The 19,210-nt window shown below is 39.0% G+C and overlaps 1 protein-coding gene across 9 annotated transcripts in view; it reads left to right on the plus strand.

Moving 5' to 3' along the window:
- The window catches only part of CCDC30 (coiled-coil domain containing 30), a 153,574-nt gene that overhangs the window by 27,731 nt on the left and 106,633 nt on the right, over positions 1-19,210 (plus strand). For 7 of the 9 annotated variants that reach the window (XM_059920039.1, XM_059920012.1, XM_059920018.1 and 4 more), the window contains 3 exons: positions 329-400; positions 14,079-14,194; positions 16,142-16,216. In XM_059920039.1, coding sequence (XP_059776022.1) covers positions 329-400; positions 14,079-14,194; positions 16,142-16,216 — 263 coding nt within the window. Of the gene's footprint in view, positions 1-328; positions 401-11,493; positions 11,549-14,078; positions 14,195-16,141; positions 16,241-19,210 lie in introns of those variants that run through there. The other 2 variants (XM_059920050.1, XM_059920031.1) reach the window with 2 other exon arrangements.

The following is a 19,210-nucleotide window of genomic DNA, read 5'->3' on the forward strand; positions in this document are numbered from 1 at the left end:
TACTAAACTGGTAGTACCATGCTTGAAAACTTTCAGCTGTTCCTGTTGTTTACAGTAGTCCAAACTCTTCAGCATAGAATCTGGTTAGGGAAACAGGGAAAGATTACAAGATCAGATGATATCAAGGACAGGGATAAATATAAGGTGTAGTAGGAGTATTAAGAGGGGAATCTGGAAAAGTTTCCGGGAGGAGGTGACATTTATGCAGAAAGTCAGGGGAAAGCCATCAGAAAGAAAGTGTTCCAAAGAGAAATAGTCGTTTCAAATTTGATTATTATACTAATCAGTTGCTCCATACACAAATATTTTGTTCTTTTTTTTCTTTTAGATTCTGCACTTGAGAAGTCTCAACTAGAAATTGAGAAATTGAAAGAAAATTTGATAAAGCTAAAAGAAAATGGTGAGTCATTTTAGCAGATATAATATTTAATAATAAAATATTAAACAATAATATAATTTACGTTAAGTAATATTTTTAAATAATATTACTTAATAAATATAATAATATTACTACTACTGCTATTGAGGCAGGAGATAGATTGGCCCCAGGCTGAACAGTTGGAGTTCGTCCCCTGCGGACAGATACTCCAAAATAGCAGGAGGAAGGAGAAGCTAAGACCTGCCCAGACAAAAGATAAAAGACCACATATTCCTTTCTCGAAGGAGGAGACCTTCCTGACTACACACGTGCAGAAAGGATCCTTGAAGGTCGAAAAGGGAGGGGGCGCCACCCCATAGTAGGTGATGTCAGGCTACCCATAGGCCTCTTCGCTAGAATCCATCTTGGCTAAGAGATGTGCGCGCACACGTGGGAGGACCCTGAGATATACCAAATACAGGCTCAGACCAGGCAAAGCAAGATGATTGGCCAAGGAAACCTGGAAGAAATGCCCCATAAAAGTGAATCAAACTACCACGAGGGTGCAACTGTCTCTCTGAGCCCCCCTGTGTGTCTATCCACAGGTACCCTTTTTCCTCCTAATAAACACTTTACTTGTTTCACTACTTTCTGTCTTTGTGGGAATTCATTTCTGCAGAGCTGTACGGGCCAGGGCTTTGTCACTGGCCACTGGTCTAGAGGCTAGGATTCAGCACTCTCACTGTCGCAGCATGCTTTAATCTCTGGCTGGGAACCAAAATCCTCCTTCAAGCCGCTGCAGACCGAGGCCACCCTAGATCACTATTATTACTATTTCTACTGCTATTACTATTACTACCACTTGTTGCTTACTAACAGGTACTCTGTCAGGCATTTTATTTTATTTATTTATTTAAAAAAAAATTTTTTTTAACAACTTTTTTTTTTTTTTTAAGGTCCACCTTGACAGGTGGACACAGTCAGCAGCTTCTTTCTATTTATTTATTTATTTATTTATTTATTTATGGCTGTGTTGGGTCTTCGTTTCTGTGCGAGGGCTTTCTCTAGTTGCGGCAAGTGGGGGCCACTCTTCATCGCGGTGCGCGGACCTCTCACTGTCGCGGCCTCTCTTGTTGCGGAGCACAGGCTCAGTAGTTGTGGCTCACGGGCCTAGTCGCTCCGCGGCATATGGGATCTTCCCAGACCAGGACTCGAACCCGTGCCCCCTGCATTGGCAGGCAGATTCTCAACCACTGCGCCACCAGGGAAGCCCTAACATCTTTATTGGAGTATAATTGCTTTACAATGGTGTGTTAGTTTCTGCTTTATAACAAAGTGAATCAGTTATACATATACATATGTCCCCATATCTCTTCCCTCTTGCATCTCCCTCCCTCCCACCCTCCCTATCCCACCCATCTAGGTGGTCACAAAGCACCCAGCTGATCTCCCTGTGCTATGCAGCTGCTTCCCACTAGCTATCTATTTTGCGTTTGGTAGTGTATATATGTTTATGCCACTCTCTCACTTTGTCCCACCTTACCCTTCCCCCTCACCGTATCCTCAAGTCCGTTCTCTAGTAGGTCTGCCTCTTTATTCCCATCTTGCCCCTAGGTTCTTCATGACCTTTTTATTTTTATTTTTTGATTCCATATATATGTGTTAGCATATGGTATTTGTTTTTCTCTTTCTGACTTACTTCACTCTGTATGACGGTCTCTAGGTCCATCCACCTCATTACAAATAACTCAATTTCGTTTCTTTTTACGGCTGAGTAATATTCCATTGTATATATGTGCCACATCTTCTTTATCCATTCATCTGTTGATGGACAGTTAGGTTGCTTCCATGTCCTGGCTATTGTAAATAGAGCTGCAATGAACATTTTGGTACATGACTCTTTTTGAATTATGGTTTTCTCAGGGTATATGCCCAGTAGTGGGATTGCTGGGTCGTATGGTAGTTCTATTTTTAGTTGTTTAAGGAACCTCCATACTGTTCTCCATAGTGGCTGTGTCAATTTACATTCCCCCCAACAGTGCAAGAGGGTTCCCTTTTCTGCACACCCTCTCCAGCATTTATTGTTTGTAGATTTTTTGATGATGGCCATTCTGACCGGAGTGAGATGATATCTCATTGTAGTTTTGATTTGCATTTCTCTAATGATTAATGATTTTGAGATTTCTTTCATGTGTTTGTTGGCAATCTGTATATCTTCTTTGGAGAAATGTCTATTTAGGTCTTCTGCCCATTTTTGGATTGGGTTGTTTGTTTTTTTGATTTTGAGCTGAATGAGCTGCTTGTAAATCTTGGAGATTAATCCTTTGTCAGTTGCTTCATTTGCAAATATTTTCTCCCATTCTGAGGGTTGTCTTTTCATCTTGTTTATGGTTTCCTTTGCTGTGCAAAAGCTTTTAAGTTTCATTAGGTCCCATTTGTTTATTTTTGTTTTTATTTCCATTACTCTAGGAGGTGGGTCAAAAAGGATCTTGCTATGATTTATGTCATACAGTGTTCTGCCTATGTTTTCCTCTAAGAGTTTGATAGTGTCTAACCTTACATTTAGGTCTTTAATCCATTCTGAGTTTATTTTTGTGTATGGTGTTAGGGAGTGTTCTAATTTCGTTCTTTTACATGTAGCTGTCCAGTTTTCCCAGCACCACTTATTGAAGAGGCTGTCTTTTTTCCACTGTATATTCTTGCCTTCTTTATCAAAGATAAGGTGACCATATGTACGTGGGTTTATCTCTAGGCTTTCTATCCTGTTCCATTGATTTATATTTCTGTTTTTGTGCCAGTACCATACTGTCTTGATTACTGTAGCTTTGTAGTATCGTCTGAAGTCAGGAAGCCTGATTCCTCCAGCTCCATTTTTCTTTCTCAAGATTGCTTTGGCTGTTCGGGGTCTTTTGTGTTTCCATACAAATTGTGAAATTTTTTGTTCTCGTTCTGTGAAAAATGCCAGTGGTAGTTTGATAGGAATTGCATTGAATCTGTAGATTGCTTTGGATAGTAGAGTCATTTTCACAATGTTGATTCTTCCAATCCAAGAACATGGTATATCTCTCCATCTGTTTGTATCATCTTTAATTTCTTTCATCGGTGTCTTATAATTTTCAGCATACAGCTCTTTTGTCTCCTTAAGTAGGTTTAGTCCTAGGTATTTTATTCTTTTTGTTGCAGTGGTAAATGGGAGTGTTTCCTTAATTTCACTTTCAGATTTTTCATCATTAGTGTATACGAATGCAAGAGATTTCTGTGCATTAATTTTGTATCCTGCTACTTCACCAAATTCATTGATTAGCTCTAGTAGTTTTCTGGTAGCATCTTTAGGATTCTCTATGTATATTATCATGTCTATCATGTCATCTGCAAACAGTGACAGCTTTACTTCTTCTTTTCCGATTTGGATTCCTTTTATTTCTTTTTCTTCTCTGATTGCTGTGGCTAAAACTTCCAAAACTATGTTGAATAATAGTGGTGAGAGTGGGCAACCTTGTCTTGTTCCTGATCTTAGTGGAAATGGTTTCAGTTTTTCACCATTGAGAACGATGTTGGCTGTGGGTTTGTCATATATGGCCTTTATCATGTTGAGGTAAGTTCCCTCTATGCCTACTTTCTGGAGGGTTTTTATGATAAATGGGTGTTGAATTTTGTCAAAAGCTTTCTCTGCATCTATTGAGATGATCATATGGTTTTTCTCCTTCAATTTGTTAATATGATGTATCACATTGATTGATTTGTATATATTGAAGAATCCTTGCATTCCTGGGATAAACCTCATTTGATCATGGTGTATGAACCTTTTAATGTGCTGTTGGATTCTGTTTGCTAGTATTTTGTTGAGGATTTTTGCATCTCTGTTCATCAGTGATATTGGCCTGTAGTTTTCTTTCTTTGTGACATCTTTGTCTGGTTTTGGTATCAGGGTGATCGTGGCCTCGTAGAATGAGTTTGGGAGTGTTCCTCCCTCTGCTATACTTTGGAAGAGTTTAAGAAGGCTAGGTGTAAGCTCTTCTCTAAATGTTTGATAGAATTTGCCTGTGAAGCCATCTGGTCCTGGGCTTTTGTTTGTTGGAAGATTTTTAATCACAGTTTCAATTTCAGTGCTTGTGATTGGTCTGTTTATATTTTCTATTTCTTCCTGGTTTAGTCTTGGAAGGTTGTGCATTTCTAAGAATTTGTCCATTTCTTCCAGGTTGTCCATTTTATTGGCTTGTAGTAATCTCTCATGATCCTTTGTATTTCTGCAGTGTCTGTTGTTACTTCTCCTTTTTCATTTCTAATTCTGTTGATTTGAGTCTTCTCCCTTTTTTTCTTGATAAGTCTGGCTAATGGTTTATCAATTTTGTTTATCTTCTCAAAGAACCAGTTTTTAGTTTTATTGATCTTTTGCTATTGTTTGCTTCATATCTTTTTCATTTATTTCTGATCTGATCTTTATGATTTCTTCCCTTCTGCTAACTTTGGGGTTGTTTTGTTCTTATTTCTCTAATTGCTTTAGGTGTAAGGTTAGGTTGTTTATTTGAGATATTTCTTGTTTCTTAGGGTAGGATTGTATTGCTATAAATTTCCCTCTTAGAACTGCTTTTGCTGCATCCCATAGGTTTTGGGTCGTCGTGTTTTCATTGTCATTTCTTTCTAGGTATTTTTTTATTTCCTCTTTGATTTCTTCAGTGATCTCTTGGTTATTAAGTAGTGTGTTGTTTAGCCTCCATGTGTTTGTATTTTTTACAGATTTTTTCCTGTAATTGATATCTAGTCTCATAGCGTTGTGATTGGAAAAGGTACTTGATACGATTTCAGTTTTCTTAAATTTACTGGGGCTTGATTTGTGACCCAAGATGTGATCTATCCTGGAGAATGTTCCATGAGCACTTGAGAAGAATGTGTATCCTGTTGTTTTGGGATGGAATGTCCTATAAATATCAATCAAGTCCATCTTGTTTAAGGTATCATTTAAAGCTTGTGTTTCCTTATTTTTTTTCATTTTGGATGATCTGTCCATTGGTGAAAGTGGGGTGTGAAACTCCCCTACTATGATTGTGTTACTGTTGATTTCCCCTTTTATGGCTGTTAGTATTTGCCTTATGTATTGAGGTGCTCCTATGTTGGGTGCATAAATATTTACAATTGTTATATCTTCTTCTTGGATTGATCCCTTGATCATTATGTTGTGTCCTTCTTTGTCTCTTGTAATAGTCTTTGTTTTAAAGTCTATTTTGTCTGATATGAGAATTGCTACTCCAGCTTTCTTTTGATTTCCATTTGCATGGAATATCTTTTTCCATCCCCTCACTTTCAGTCTGTATGTGTCCCTAGGTCTGAAGTGGGTCTCTTGTAGACAGCATATATACGGGTCTTGTTTTTGTATCCATTCAGCCAATCGATGTCTTCTGGTTGGAGCATTTAATCCATTTACATTTAAGGTAATTATCGATATGTATGTTCCTATTACCATTTTGTTAATTGTTTTGGGTTTGTTATTGTAGGTCTTTTCCTTCTCTTGTGTTTCCTGCCTAGAGAAGTTCCTTTAGCATTTGTTGTAAAGCTGGTTTGGTGGTGCTCAGTTCTCTTAGCTTTTGCTTGTCTGTAAAGGTTTTAATTTCTCCGTCAAATCTGAATGAGATCCTTGCTGGGCAGAGTAATCTTGGTTGTAGGTTTTTCTCCTTCATCTCTTTAAATATGTCCTGCCACTCCCTTCTGGCTGGCAGAGTTTCTGCTGAAAGATCAGCTGTTAACGTTATGGGGATTCCCTTTTGTGTTATTTGTTGTTTTTCCCTTGCTGCTTTCAGTAATTTTTCTTTGTACTTAATTTTTGATAGTTTGATTAATGTGTGTCTTGGCATGTTTCTCCTTGGATTTATCCTGTACGGCACTCTCTGTGCTTCCTGGACTTGATTAACTATTTCCTTTCCCATATTAGGGAAGTTTTCAACTATAATCGCTTCAAATATTTTCTCAGTCCCTTTCTTTTTCTCTTCTTCTTCTGGGACCCCTATAATTCGAATGTTGGTGTGTTTTATGTTGTCCAAGAGGTCCCTGAGACTGTCCTCCATTCTTTTCATTCTTTTTTCTTTATTCTGCTCTGCAGTAGTTATTTCCACTATTTTATCTTCCAGGTCACTTATCCGTTCTTCTACCTCAGTTATTCTGCTATTGATCCCTTCTAGAGAATTTTTAATCTCATTTATTGTGTTGTTCATCTCTGTTTGTTTGCTCTTTAGTTCTTCTAGGTCCTTGTTAAACGTTTCTTGTATTTTCTCCATTCTATTTCCAAGATTTTGGATCATCTTTATTATCATTATTCTGAATTCTTTTTCAGGTAGACTGCCTATTTCCTCTTCATTTGTTAGGTCTGGTGGGTTTTTGCCTTGCTCCTTCATCTGCTGTGTGTTTCTCTGTCTTCTCATTTTGCTTAACTTACTGTGTTTGGGGTCTCCTTTTCGCAGGCTGCAGGTTCATAGTTCCCGATATTTTTGGTGTCTGTCCCCAGTGGCTATGGTTGGTTCAGTGTGTTGTGTAGGCTTCCTGGTGGAGGGCACTAGTGCCTGTGTTCTGGTGGATGAGGCTGGATCTTTTCTTTCTGGTGGGCAGGTCCACGTCTGGTGGTGTGTTTTGGGGTGTCTGTGGCCTTAGATTTTAGTCAGCCTCTCTGCTAATGGATGGGGTTGTGCTCCTGTCTTGCTAGTTGTTTGGCATAGGGTGTCCAGCACTGTAGGTTGCTGGTCATTGAGTGGAGCTGGGTCTTTGCATTGAGATGGAGATCTCTGGGAGATTTTCGCTGTTTGATATTACGTGGAGCTGGGAGGTCTCTTGTAGACCAGTGTCCTGAACTTGGCTCTCCCACCTCAGAGGCACAGCCCTGACGCCTGGCTGGAGCTCCAAGAGCCTGTCATCTAGGTGGCTCAGAATAAAAGGGAGAATAAAAATGAAAGAAAGAAAGAAGAAGATAAAATAAAATAAAATAAAATAAAATAAAGTTATTAAAATAAAAATTAATTATATTAAGAAAAAAATTTCTTTTTTGTAGAAAAAAATTTTTTATAGTTAAAAAAAAAAACGGACAGACAGAACCCTAGGACAAATGGTAAAAGCAAAGCTATACAGACAAAATCACCCACATGCACACTCACAAAAAGAGAAAAAGGGAAATATATATATATATATCGTTGCTCCTAAAGTCCACCTCCTCAATTTGGGATGATTCGTTGTCTATTCAAGTATTCCACAGATATAGGGTACATCAAGTTGGTTGTGGAGATTTAATCAGCTGCTCGTGAGGCTGCTGGGAGAGATTTGCCTTTCTCTTCTTTGTTCGCACAGCTCCTGGGGTTCAGCTTTGGATTTGGACCCGTCTCTGCGTGTAGGTCGCCTGAGGGCATCTGTTCTTCGCTCACACAGGATGGGGTTAAAGGAGCAGCTGCTTCGGGGGCTCTGGCTCCCTCAGGCCGGGGGGAGGGAGGGGTACGGATGCAGGGCGAGCCTGCGGCGGCAGAGGCCGGCGTGACATTGCACCAGCCTGAGACACGCCGTGCGTTCTCCCAGGGAAGTTGTCCCTGGATCACGGGACCCTGGCAGTGGCGGGCTGCACCGGCTCCCCGGAGGGGGCCTGTGCATGGTGACCTGTGCTCGCACACAGGCTTTTTGGTGGCTGCAGCAGCAGCCTTAGCATCTCATGCCCGTTTCTGGGGTCCGCTCTGTTAGCCGCGTCTTGCGCCTGTCTCTGGAGCTCCTTCAAGCAGCCCTCTTAATCCCCTCTCCTCACGCACCAGGAAACAAAGAGGCAAGAAAAAGTCTCTTGCCTCTTCAGCAGCTCCAGACTTTTCCCCGGACTCCCTCCCGGCTAGCTTGGCGCACTAGCCCCTTCAGGCTGTGTTCACGCCGCCAACCCCAGTCCTCTCCCTGGGATCTGACCCCCGAAGCCCGAGCCTCAGCTTCCAGCCCCCGGCCACCCCGGTGGGTGAGCAGACAAGCCTCTCAGGCTGGTGAGTGCTGGTCGGCACTGATCCTCCGTGCGGGAATCTCTCCGCTTTGCCCTCCGCACCCCTGTTGCTGCGCTCTCCTCCGTGGCTCCGAAGCTTCCCCCCTCCGCCACCACCCCCCCCCCCCCCGTCTCCGCCCGCGAAGGGGCTTCCTAGTGTGTGGAAACCTTTCCTCCTTCACAGCTCCCTCCCACTGGTGCAGGTCCCGTCCCTATTCTTTTGTCTCTGTTTTTTCTTTTGCCCTACCCAGGTACTGGGGGAGTTTCTTGCCTTTTGGGAGGTCTGAGGTCTTCTGCCAGCGTTCAGTAGGTGTTCTGTAGGAGTTGTTCCACGTGTAGATGTATTTCTGATGTATTTGTGGGGAGGAAGGTGATCTCCGCGTCTCACTCTTCTGCCATCTTGAAGCTCCTCTCCTGTCAGGCATTTTAAATGGATTATCTCTAATGTTAACAACAGTGCCAAGTTGTATTATTATTCCCATTTCATTGATTAAAAAACTGAGTCATGACAAGGTTAAATGAATTGTCCAATAGCTACATTAGAGACTTCCCTGGTGGCACAGTGGTTAAGAATCTGCCTGCCAATGCAGAGGACTCGGGATCAAGCCCTGGTCGGGGAAGATCGCACATCCGGTGAAGCAGCTAAACCCGCATGCCAGACTACTGAGCCTGTGCTCTAGGGCCCGCGTGCCACAGTTACTGGGCCCGTGTGCTGCAACTACTGAAACCCACGTGCCTAGAGCCCGTGCTCCGCAACAAGAGAAGCCACCGCAATGAGAAGCCCGCGCACCGCAACAAAGAGTAGCCCCTGCTAATCGCAACTAGAGAAAAGCTTGTGCACAACCAAAAAAAAAAAAAAAAAAAAAAGCTACATTAAGTATTAGAGCTGGTATTTGAACCCATATATGTCTGACTGCAAAACCTTTGGTCAACACAAGCAATACGTATTTTACTGGGACCACTGAGATCAAGACAACTTATAATACATTTAACAACACCTCACACATATTTATTTGCTAGGAAGCCAATAGGCTTGGAATAAGTGGTGAATTAGTTAATCTGACCCTATCTTGTCTGTGTAAAAATGATACCAGCTATAAATAATGTAATGAAATTTGAGTGTCATAATGGTAGTAACTACAGAAATAATTTAAAATATGTTTACCCGTTTTAATAGTTATAAAACTAGGTTTATTTACCCTGTGCTATTGTGATTTATAATAAGAAACATGTATTTGGTCTTCATCCTTGTTTCTGCCACCCCCAAACCCTTGGAATTTCCTAAGTGATAAGAATGGTAAGCGTGTCTTTTGTCATGGTAATGAGGACTTTGGGAAAGCCCCTTGGTAACCAAAGGATGGGAGTTAGTTGCCAGGGGTGCCAACCATGTGATTAGAGGGTTGGAACTTTCAGTCCCACCCTCCGCCCCCTCTGTAACCCCAACTCCTCCGTGTCCCCACCCCCACCTCCTAGGAGCGGGGAGGGCCTGGAGATTAAGTTCAGTCGCCAGTGGCCAGTGATTTAATCAATTGTGCCTGTGTAATGAAGCTTTCATAGAAACCCAAAGGAGAGGGTTCAGAGAGCTTCCGGGTTGGTGAACACATGGAGATTTTGGGAGCGTGGTGCACTCAGGGAGGGCATGAAAGGTCTGCACCCCTTTCCCCAGACCTTGCCCTTAGGCATCTCTTCCATCTAGCTATTCCTGAGTTACATTCCTTTATAATAAATCGGGTAATCTAGTAAATAAAATGTTTCCCTGAGTTCTATGAGCTGCTTTAACAAATTAATCAAACCCAAGGCGTAGGTCATGGGAACCTCTGATTTATAACCAATCGGTCAGAAGCACAGATAACAACCTGCCCTTGCAATTGGCATCTGAAGCAGAGGGCAGTCTTGTGGGACTGAGCCCTTAACCCGTGGAATCTGATGCTATCTCCAGGTAGATAGCATCAGAACTGAGTTGAATTGTAGAACACCAAGCTGGCGTTGGAGAATTACGTAGGTGTGTGGGGAAAAAAAACCCATGTGTTATAATTGATGATCAGGATTGTTTTAAAAATATATGAATACAATTATAAAATGAACACTGCTTTCTTAGTAACTGATAGAGCAAGAAAACAAAATCAATAAGCATATAGAAGACCTAATAACACTACTAAGCAACATGACATAATCGATAATTATAGAAAACTCCACCAGAAGTATTATATTCTTTTCAAGTACACATGGAGCATTCACAAAAATATGCTATCGCCATAAAACAGATTTCTGCAGAAGAACTGAAATCATACAAATTATGTTCTCTGACCATAATAGAATTAAACTAAAAAGCAGTAACAGTAGTATGTTTAGAAAATCGCCAAATATTTGGAAGTTAAATAAGATACTTCTAAATTGCCATGCCTTCTGAGAAAAAATTACAAGGGATATTACAAAATATTTTCTATGAATTAACTTGAATGAAAATGAAAACACTGAACATATCAGTATTTGTGGGATGCATCTAAGCCAGTGCTTAAGAGGGAAACTTATCCCATTTAATACTTATACCAGAAATCAAGAAAGGACTCAAAATAATCTAAGCTTCTACTTTAAAAACCCAGGATAAGAACAAATTAAATCCAAAGCAAGCAAAAAGAAGGAGATGTTTAAAATAAGGTTGAGGTCAATAAAAGTGAAAACAGAACAAAATAGAATAAATTAGTGGAATGAAGAGCTGGTTCTTTGGAAGGATCAATAATATTGGTAAACGTCTAACTAGATTGTTCATGAAAAAATGAGAGAAGACACACGTTACCAATATAAGCAATGACAGAACATTTCTACAGATCAAAAAGATAATAAGGGAATATATTGAGCAACTTTATGACAATAAATTTGATGACCGGGATAAGATGGACACATTCCTTGAAAGACACAGATTACCGAACCTCACTCAAGAAAAAACAGATAGCCCTAAATCTACCAAAGAAATTGAATTTATAGTTAAACATCTTCCCACAAAGAAAACTCCAGGTTCAGATGGCTTCTCTTAACAAACTTTTAAGGAATAAATAATACTGAGTTTACATAAACTCTTCCAGAAAATAGAAGAAGAGAGAATACGTACTTCCCAACTGTTAAGTGGTCAGCATTACCTTGATGACAAAACCAACGACATTACATTATTCCCAGTGACCACAGAAGACCTTGTAAAAGTACAAAGAGTAAGGAGTAATTTTTGGGTAGTAAAATCAAATTGTGTTTATCTGCAATGGGTTAGCTAAAAAAGTGACCACACAATGGATACTTTAATAAAAATGACATAGATTTTTGTGCACTGACATGAATACATGTCTATGACATGTTATCAAGTGAAAAAAGCAAGCTGTAGAGTAATATGTGTAGTGTAATGTCGTTTTGGTTTTTATTTTTATAGGGTGTGTTTGTGGGGTGTGTATGTGTGCATGTGTATGTGCGCTCATAGGACTGTATGAGGTGATACACATTAGTATGGCAGTAAAGTTGTGAATACATTGGGATAGTTTTGTATAAGTTCTAAGTAGCTACTGCCCTGCATCTGCCAAGTGTCTCCCACCTACCCCAACTGTCCCAGCTCCTTCCAGCCCCTTGTCTTTCCAGCCACCAGAAGGCTAATACTTGGCACAGCAGGATATTCTGTAGAACTCTGCTCCAGAGCTACATTCTCATAGATGAGGGTCCACGCTTTACCAGTTGTTAAATATTTTCAATACAACCCTTGTCTATACATTAGAATATGCATATAAAAAAATTTAAAGAGTATTTACCAAGTATTAACAACATTATTTCGGGTCAGGGTAGATAAGGGTTGGATGAGAACATCCGCTCTGAACATAACCGTATAGCTTGATTTTTTCTTTTTAAAACAAAAAGCCTATATTCCATTTAAGCAATAAGCAAAACGTACTGATTTTAGTGACCTATTTAAAATAGGCCATTATTCAACTGTATTTTTAAGATCTGTGAAAATTAAAAATACTGATAATATATAGTACAGAGAAATGGACAATGGCATTGTGAGAACATAGCTTTGTACAATCTTTTTGAAGAATAATTTGGCAGGCTCTGTCAAATTTTTTAAATGCATATGTCTCCTGATCCAGCTATCCCTTTTCTTTCTGGGGATTTATTTTTTTGGAAATAATGTCATAAGTACCTAGAGATTGATGAACAAGGAAAATAATTTTAGAATTGTTTACAAGAATAAGCATTGGCAACAAACCTAAATCTTCATCAGTAGGGGGAAAGTGACACAAAAAATGGCAATTTGGACGGTGGCATACTATGCAGAACAGAATGAGATAATGCATAAACAAACTGTGGTATATTAATAAGATGGACTAAAGAGTCAAGAGGAACAAATTATTGATAAAACACCGATGAATCCCCAAAATACTGTATATATTCAGTGAAAGAAGCCTGACACAAACATATATGTATTGTAAGATTTTATTTGTATGAAAAGCAAGAACGAGCAAAACTAGTCTATGTGATAGAAGTCAGAAAGTGGTTGTAGGGGTGGGTGGGAGTGGAGAACTGACTGGAAAGGATTTGAGGGAACATTATGGGGTGATGGAGATGTTCTATATCTTTTTCAGAGGAAGTTCACGGGTATATAAAATTGTCAAAATTCATTGAACACTTAAGATATGTACATTATATTGTATATAAATTATACCTCAATTAAAAAATAGTTCCAAATAAGAAATGGAAAATGACTTTATAAGAGTTGTCCTGTAAAGATATCCATGATGTATTCACAGGTGGTAAAGTTGCAGACAGTGTTGCATAGCATTGTTTACATTTTTTAAAATTGCATATGCAAAAGGAGAACAAATCTTTCCCTCCATATATGTATATGGATTGTGAATGCTTTTTTTTTTCTTTTTGGTGTGTTTTCAGCATTTTTCAAGTTAAAATTTACACACTAAGGAAAAAAAGAGGATAGCAAGGGAAACAAAAGAAAAAATGAAGAAAGAATAATACAAGTCAAAAACAGAACAGGCAATGAAGAAGGAAAACAAAGGAGACTTTAAAGCAGCAAAAGAAAAACAGGAGAAACATAAGTAAAAAAAGAAACAGCTGCAAATCCAGGGAAGTTACAGGCAACAAGTTTGTACTATTGAAACTTTGATGAGTGCTGAAAAGAGCAGGTCTTAACATGAGGTGCTGAGCTGAGATGCTACAGGAGAAAGATGGTTTTGATGAATCAACTTGATTTCACTTTACAGTCTGTCCGTTCACTGCTCCTAGCTCACTACATCAGCTCTCTATGGAGGCCCTGCTGTTAATGAGTGCAAGAGAAGTATCTAGGAATATGTGAGGAATATATGAGGTGTGTAAGAGAGACAGGACCACAGGATCACCAAGAAGATGATTTTTTTAGTGGTTTCACTTTTAGAAGGCAGGCTCAATTCTTTTAAAATTCCAGGTCCTGGAAGAATCTCTATTGCTGGAAACCCTATACTCAAAAAGTCCAGCTCATTAGACTGGTATGAGAAATAAAAAACATTCTGTTCTGTTTCATTAGTTGGTAGAACATTCTAGGGCTGGACTTGAGAGTCTAGCAGCTCTTCTTTGTGGAGAATCACATATGCAGAGACATGGTAGGACTGACAAGAATGGCAGGAAACAGCACTTCCTCAGTTTTTAGAGTTAACGTCCCCAAATTAAAACTTCAGTCCAGTTGAGTCAACTACAGTTTCCCTGTTTTAGACTCAGTTGACCTACGGAAAGCAAAGGAACATAATCAGAGACTGGATGAGGAAATTCTGGCTTTAAGAAATCGAGTTCGATCACTTGACTCAGAAAAAAAGGTACTAGGAGAAGAGGTAAGTTATTTAATTTTTTCTTAGAGTTAATTTAAATGTGTATAGAATAGTAACAGTCAGCAGCTAAGCAAGCTAGATGTATCAATACATCATTTATTGGTCGTTAGTGAAGACTGATTCTGGTGGCTATAGCATCCCAGGTAGAGCTGTACTTTGACCTGGATGCTTTCTATCAGTATTTCTATTTTATACATTTTAACTACATATGCTGAACAGTAATGTTACTGCTATTGTGTCAATTTAGGATCTTTTCTTTTTAATAAGGATTTAGATAATAGTTTATACTTATCACATTTATAAAAGTTTGAGATTATTAATACTAAACCCATAGTTGTGTTATGTTTTTGAATAATTTCTTCTTAGGAATTTATTGATTTTTAATATGTACTTCCATGTTCTAAATATACTATATGTCACTTCAATTTTAATTAAATTCATTTCACAATAATATCTCTAGTGTCTAATACAATGCCTGGCGTATAATAAGTGCTCAAGAAATTTTGTTCCAAGAATGAATAAATATTCATTAGAATGGCTATTATCAAAACAGTAAAAATTAACAAATGTTGATGAGGAAGTGGAGAAATTGGAACCCTTTGTGCATTGTTGTTAAGAATGTAAAATGGTACAGCCACTGTAGAAAACAGTATGGGACTTCCTTTAAAAAGTAAACATAGAGTTACCATATGATCTAGCAATTCTGCTTCTTGGTATATACCTAAAAGAATTGAAAGCAGGGACTTGAACATATATTTGTTCACTCATGTTCATAGCCAAAAGGTTGAAGCAACCCAAGCATCCACTGACAGATAAATGGATAAACAAAATATGGTATATATATACAATGGAATATTATTCCACCTTAAAAAGAAATATGCTACAACATGGGTGAAACTTGAAGACATTATGCTAATTGAAATAAACAAGTCACAGAAAGACAAATAGTGTATAATTCCACTTATATGAGGTACCTAGAGTAGTCAGAAATCATAGAGACAGAAAGTAGAATGGTGGTTTCTAGGGGCTGTGGGGGAGGGCATAATGAGGAGTTATTGTTTAATGGGTGTAGAGTTTCAGTTTTGCAAGATGAAAAGAATTATGGAGACGGATGGTGGTGATGGTTGCACAGTAATGGGAATGTGCTTAGTGCTACTCAACTGTATACTTAAAAATGGTTAAGGGGCTTCCCTGGTGGCACAGTGGTTAAGAATCTGCCTGCCAATGCAGGGGACATGGGTTCAAGCCCTGGTCCGGAAGATCCCACATGCCACGGAGCAGCTAAGCCTGTGGGCCACAACTACTGAGCCTGGGCTCTAGAGCCTGCAAGCCACAACTACTGAGCCCACGTGCCACAACTACTGAAGCCCACCCGCCTAGAGCCCGTGCTCCACAACAAAAGAAGCCACCGCAATGAGAAGCACATGCACCGCAACGAAGAGTAGCCCCCACTCACGGCAACTAGAGAAAGCCTGTGCGCAGCAACAAAGACCCAACACGGCCAAAAATAAATAAATAAAAATTCTTAAAAATGGTTAAAATGGTAAATTTTGTGTTATGTATATTTTATCCTAATTTTTTAAATGCAATCATAAGAAAGAATGAATAAACACTGTTCAAGTTGTCTAAATCTCTGTAAATTTGTATATCTAATACTGGTAAAATATGTTTAATGTATGTTAAACATATGTTTATGTTTTATATATACACAAACATACACATACATGTGAGATAAAGTTCAGGAAGGGTATATCCCAAACATTATTACTTCTGGAAAGGGAAATGAGATTGTGGGGCAGAGTTATGTGAAGGAAAAGATCACTTGTTGCTCTATATACCTATATTTTGTTTAAATTTTTAACACAAAGAATGTATTCATGTATAACTTATATATTTTTAAAACAAAGCATCCCCCCTCACTTTTGTATTTAAAATGCTTTTGTATTTCAGGTTGAAAGGCTTAAAGGAGAAATTTGTGACTCTCAAGAGAATAAGCAACTTGGAAACCACTCTCCTGGAAAAATGGTGGGTGCTGAACAGAAAGTAGAGGTATTAAAATTATGTTCTTTCTGACTTCTAATTTTGAAGTAAGTTGCATTTTACAAGAGTGCACCAGAGCAATGGGTGCTGAGCATTTGCTATTCTCCTCTTGCCTGCCTTTTTCTATTGCTTTGCCAGTGAGTATGGAGGAAGAAATTGGGGTACAGAGGATATGTTTCTGTTCACTTCTTCCCCACAGGGAACAATTAATATGAAAAATATAATGGGTTTCGTTAAAGAAAAAAAAGACTCTTACAAAGATACAACCAACTTGGGCATTTTTAATCATCAAAATGAAGTTACCTTACAGAATCAACCAGTGACAGGGGAGTGGGTCGTTGGAACCACATATCATAGAGAACTAATATGGTTTAGGCTCCAGTGTGTACAGCATCTAATCTTTTCAGAATGATCAGCCTCTGAAGGGGTGGGCAAAGTGATCAAACACAAGGCAGATGGAAGCAAGAGCCAGTGTGTTGTAGAGAGGGCGATTTCAGATATTCAGCTCAAGGAGCTAGACTGCTTTGCCTTTCCTCTCACACACCTAAGATGAGTGACATCCCTGTTGCTGAGGGATCTCCTTCACCAGAGCTTGTTTTTACTGTAACTCCCTGGGCCCTATACCCCCAACCTCCTCGGTAGCAAGGAAACTATAGCCACCAGATTTATTGTTTCCCCACCCAAGGAGCCTATATCCTTCTTGTCTTCCAGAACTCTCTTGTAGATAAATAATGCATTTTGTAGGAAGGAAGGGAGGAAGGGAGGGTGGGAAGGAGAGAAGGCAGGAAGGAAAGAAGGAAGGAAGGAGGGAGTGGAGGGAAGAAAGAAAAGAAGGAAGGAAGGAAAGAAGGAATTTCCAGGCAAGACTTCAGTAACTTTTACCAAAATTTTTCCCAGAGCACCCAGTGGTGGTGCTCTAATTTACAGAAGTTGACTTATTAGTAACTATTTTTATTAGTTTCTTATTTATCCTTCCAGTATTTCTTTATTCCGATAGAAGCATTTTGAACGTTTATTCAGATTTCCTCCTTTCTTAGTTTCTCTTCCCTTCCCTTCCTTTCCCTCCCTCCCTTCCTTCCTTCCTTCTTCCCCTCCCTCCCTTCCTTCCTTCCTTCCTTTCTTCCTTTCTTCCTTCCTTCTTTCCCTCCCTCCCTCCCTTCCTTCCTTCCTTCTTTCCTTCTTTCCCTCCCTTCCTTCTTCCCCTCCCTCCCTCCCTTCCTTCCTCCTTTCCTTCTTTCCCTCCATTCCTCCCTTCCTTCTTCCCCTCCATCCCTTCCTGCCCTTCCTTCCTTCCTTCCCTCCCTTCCTTCCTTCCTCCCTCCCTCCCTCCCTTCCTTTCTTCCTTCCTTCCAACCTTCCTTCCTTTCTTTTTAACTAAAATGCTCCTGGAGATCCTTCTATATCGTACAAAGAGATCTTCCTGATTCTTTAGAGCAACTAGCATTCTATTGTGTGGATGTACTATAATTTATTTAACCAGTCTCCTGTTGATGGACACTTGGGTTGTTTCCAGTCTTTTGCATATTATTGCAAGTGTTTCTACAGGTTAGAGTCACAGAAATGGGATTGTGAGGTTAGGGGGTAGCTAGATCTGTAATTTTGGTCGATATTGCCAGATACTACTCAGTGGAAATTGCATTATTTTCCTCTTCCATCAGCAATGTATGAGAAAGCTAGTTTCCTAAAATTTCACTAACTGAATATATTGTCAAACTTTTGTATTTTTACTAAATGATAGGTGAGAATGAGTATCTCAGTGTAGTTTTCATTTTCAATCATCTATTTATAGTGATTTTGAGCATTTTTCAAATGTTTATATTTTATTTAACATCAATATTTATATTTCTTTTATAAAATTAACTTTATTGAAATATTTAATACAATATAAACATACATATTTTAAGAGTTGAGTTCAATGAGCTTTGACAAATGCATACATCTGTATAACCACAACCACTGCAATCAAGAAAGAAAACATTCATTAGCCTAAAATTTTCCCTCCCCTTTTGCTATCAATGCCTCCCACTCTGCCACTTTCTATGACCATCCATTTCTAGAATTTCAAATAAATAGAATCATCTGGTATATACTCTTTTCTATTTGGCTTCTTTCACTTATAATAATACTTCTGAGATTTATCCATGTTGTTGTCTATATCAGTAGTTCATTTTTAAATGGCTGAGTAATATTCCTGTATATATGGATATACCATACATTGTTTATCTATCCACTGGTTAATAGATAATCAGATTGTTTTCAGCTATTATGAATAAAGTTGCTACTAGTATTCACATGCCAGTATGTTTTTTTTCCCTCTTGGATTAATACCTAGTAGTGGAATTACTGAATCACAGAGCAAGTACATGTTTAATTTTATAAGAAACTGTCAGACTGTCTTCCACTTTGTAATGAATAATGCTGCTATGAACAATCATGTACAAATTTTTGTGTGAACACGTTTTCATTTTCCTTGGGTATGTACATAGGAGTGGAATTGCTGGGTCATATGTAAATTCTATGTTCAACTTCTTGTAGAACTGCCAGACTATTCTCCAAAGCACCTCCACCATTTAACATTCCCATCAGCAGTGTATGAGTGTTCCAATTTCTCCACATCCTTAGCAGGATTTGTTATATTTTTTCATTTTTTTATTATAGCTATCCTAGTGGGTATAATAAAGTAGTATCTCAGTATAGATTTTTCTTTTTTAACAACTTCATTGGAATATAATTGCTTTACATTGTGTTAGTTTCTGCTGTATAACAAAGTGAATCAGCTATACGTATAGTTATATCCCTATATCCCCTCCCTCTTGCGTCTCCCTCCCACTCTCCCTATCCCTCCCCTCTAGGTGGTCACAAAGCACCAAGCTAATCTCCTTGTGCCATGGGGCTGCTTCCCACTAGCTATCTATTTTACATATGGTAGTATATATAAATCCATGCCACTCTCTCACTTCATCCCAGCTTACACTTCCC

The sequence above is a fragment of the Balaenoptera ricei genome, chromosome 1 (assembly GCF_028023285.1).
Source record: "Balaenoptera ricei isolate mBalRic1 chromosome 1, mBalRic1.hap2, whole genome shotgun sequence".
Classification (NCBI taxonomy): domain Eukaryota; kingdom Metazoa; phylum Chordata; class Mammalia; order Artiodactyla; family Balaenopteridae; genus Balaenoptera; species Balaenoptera ricei.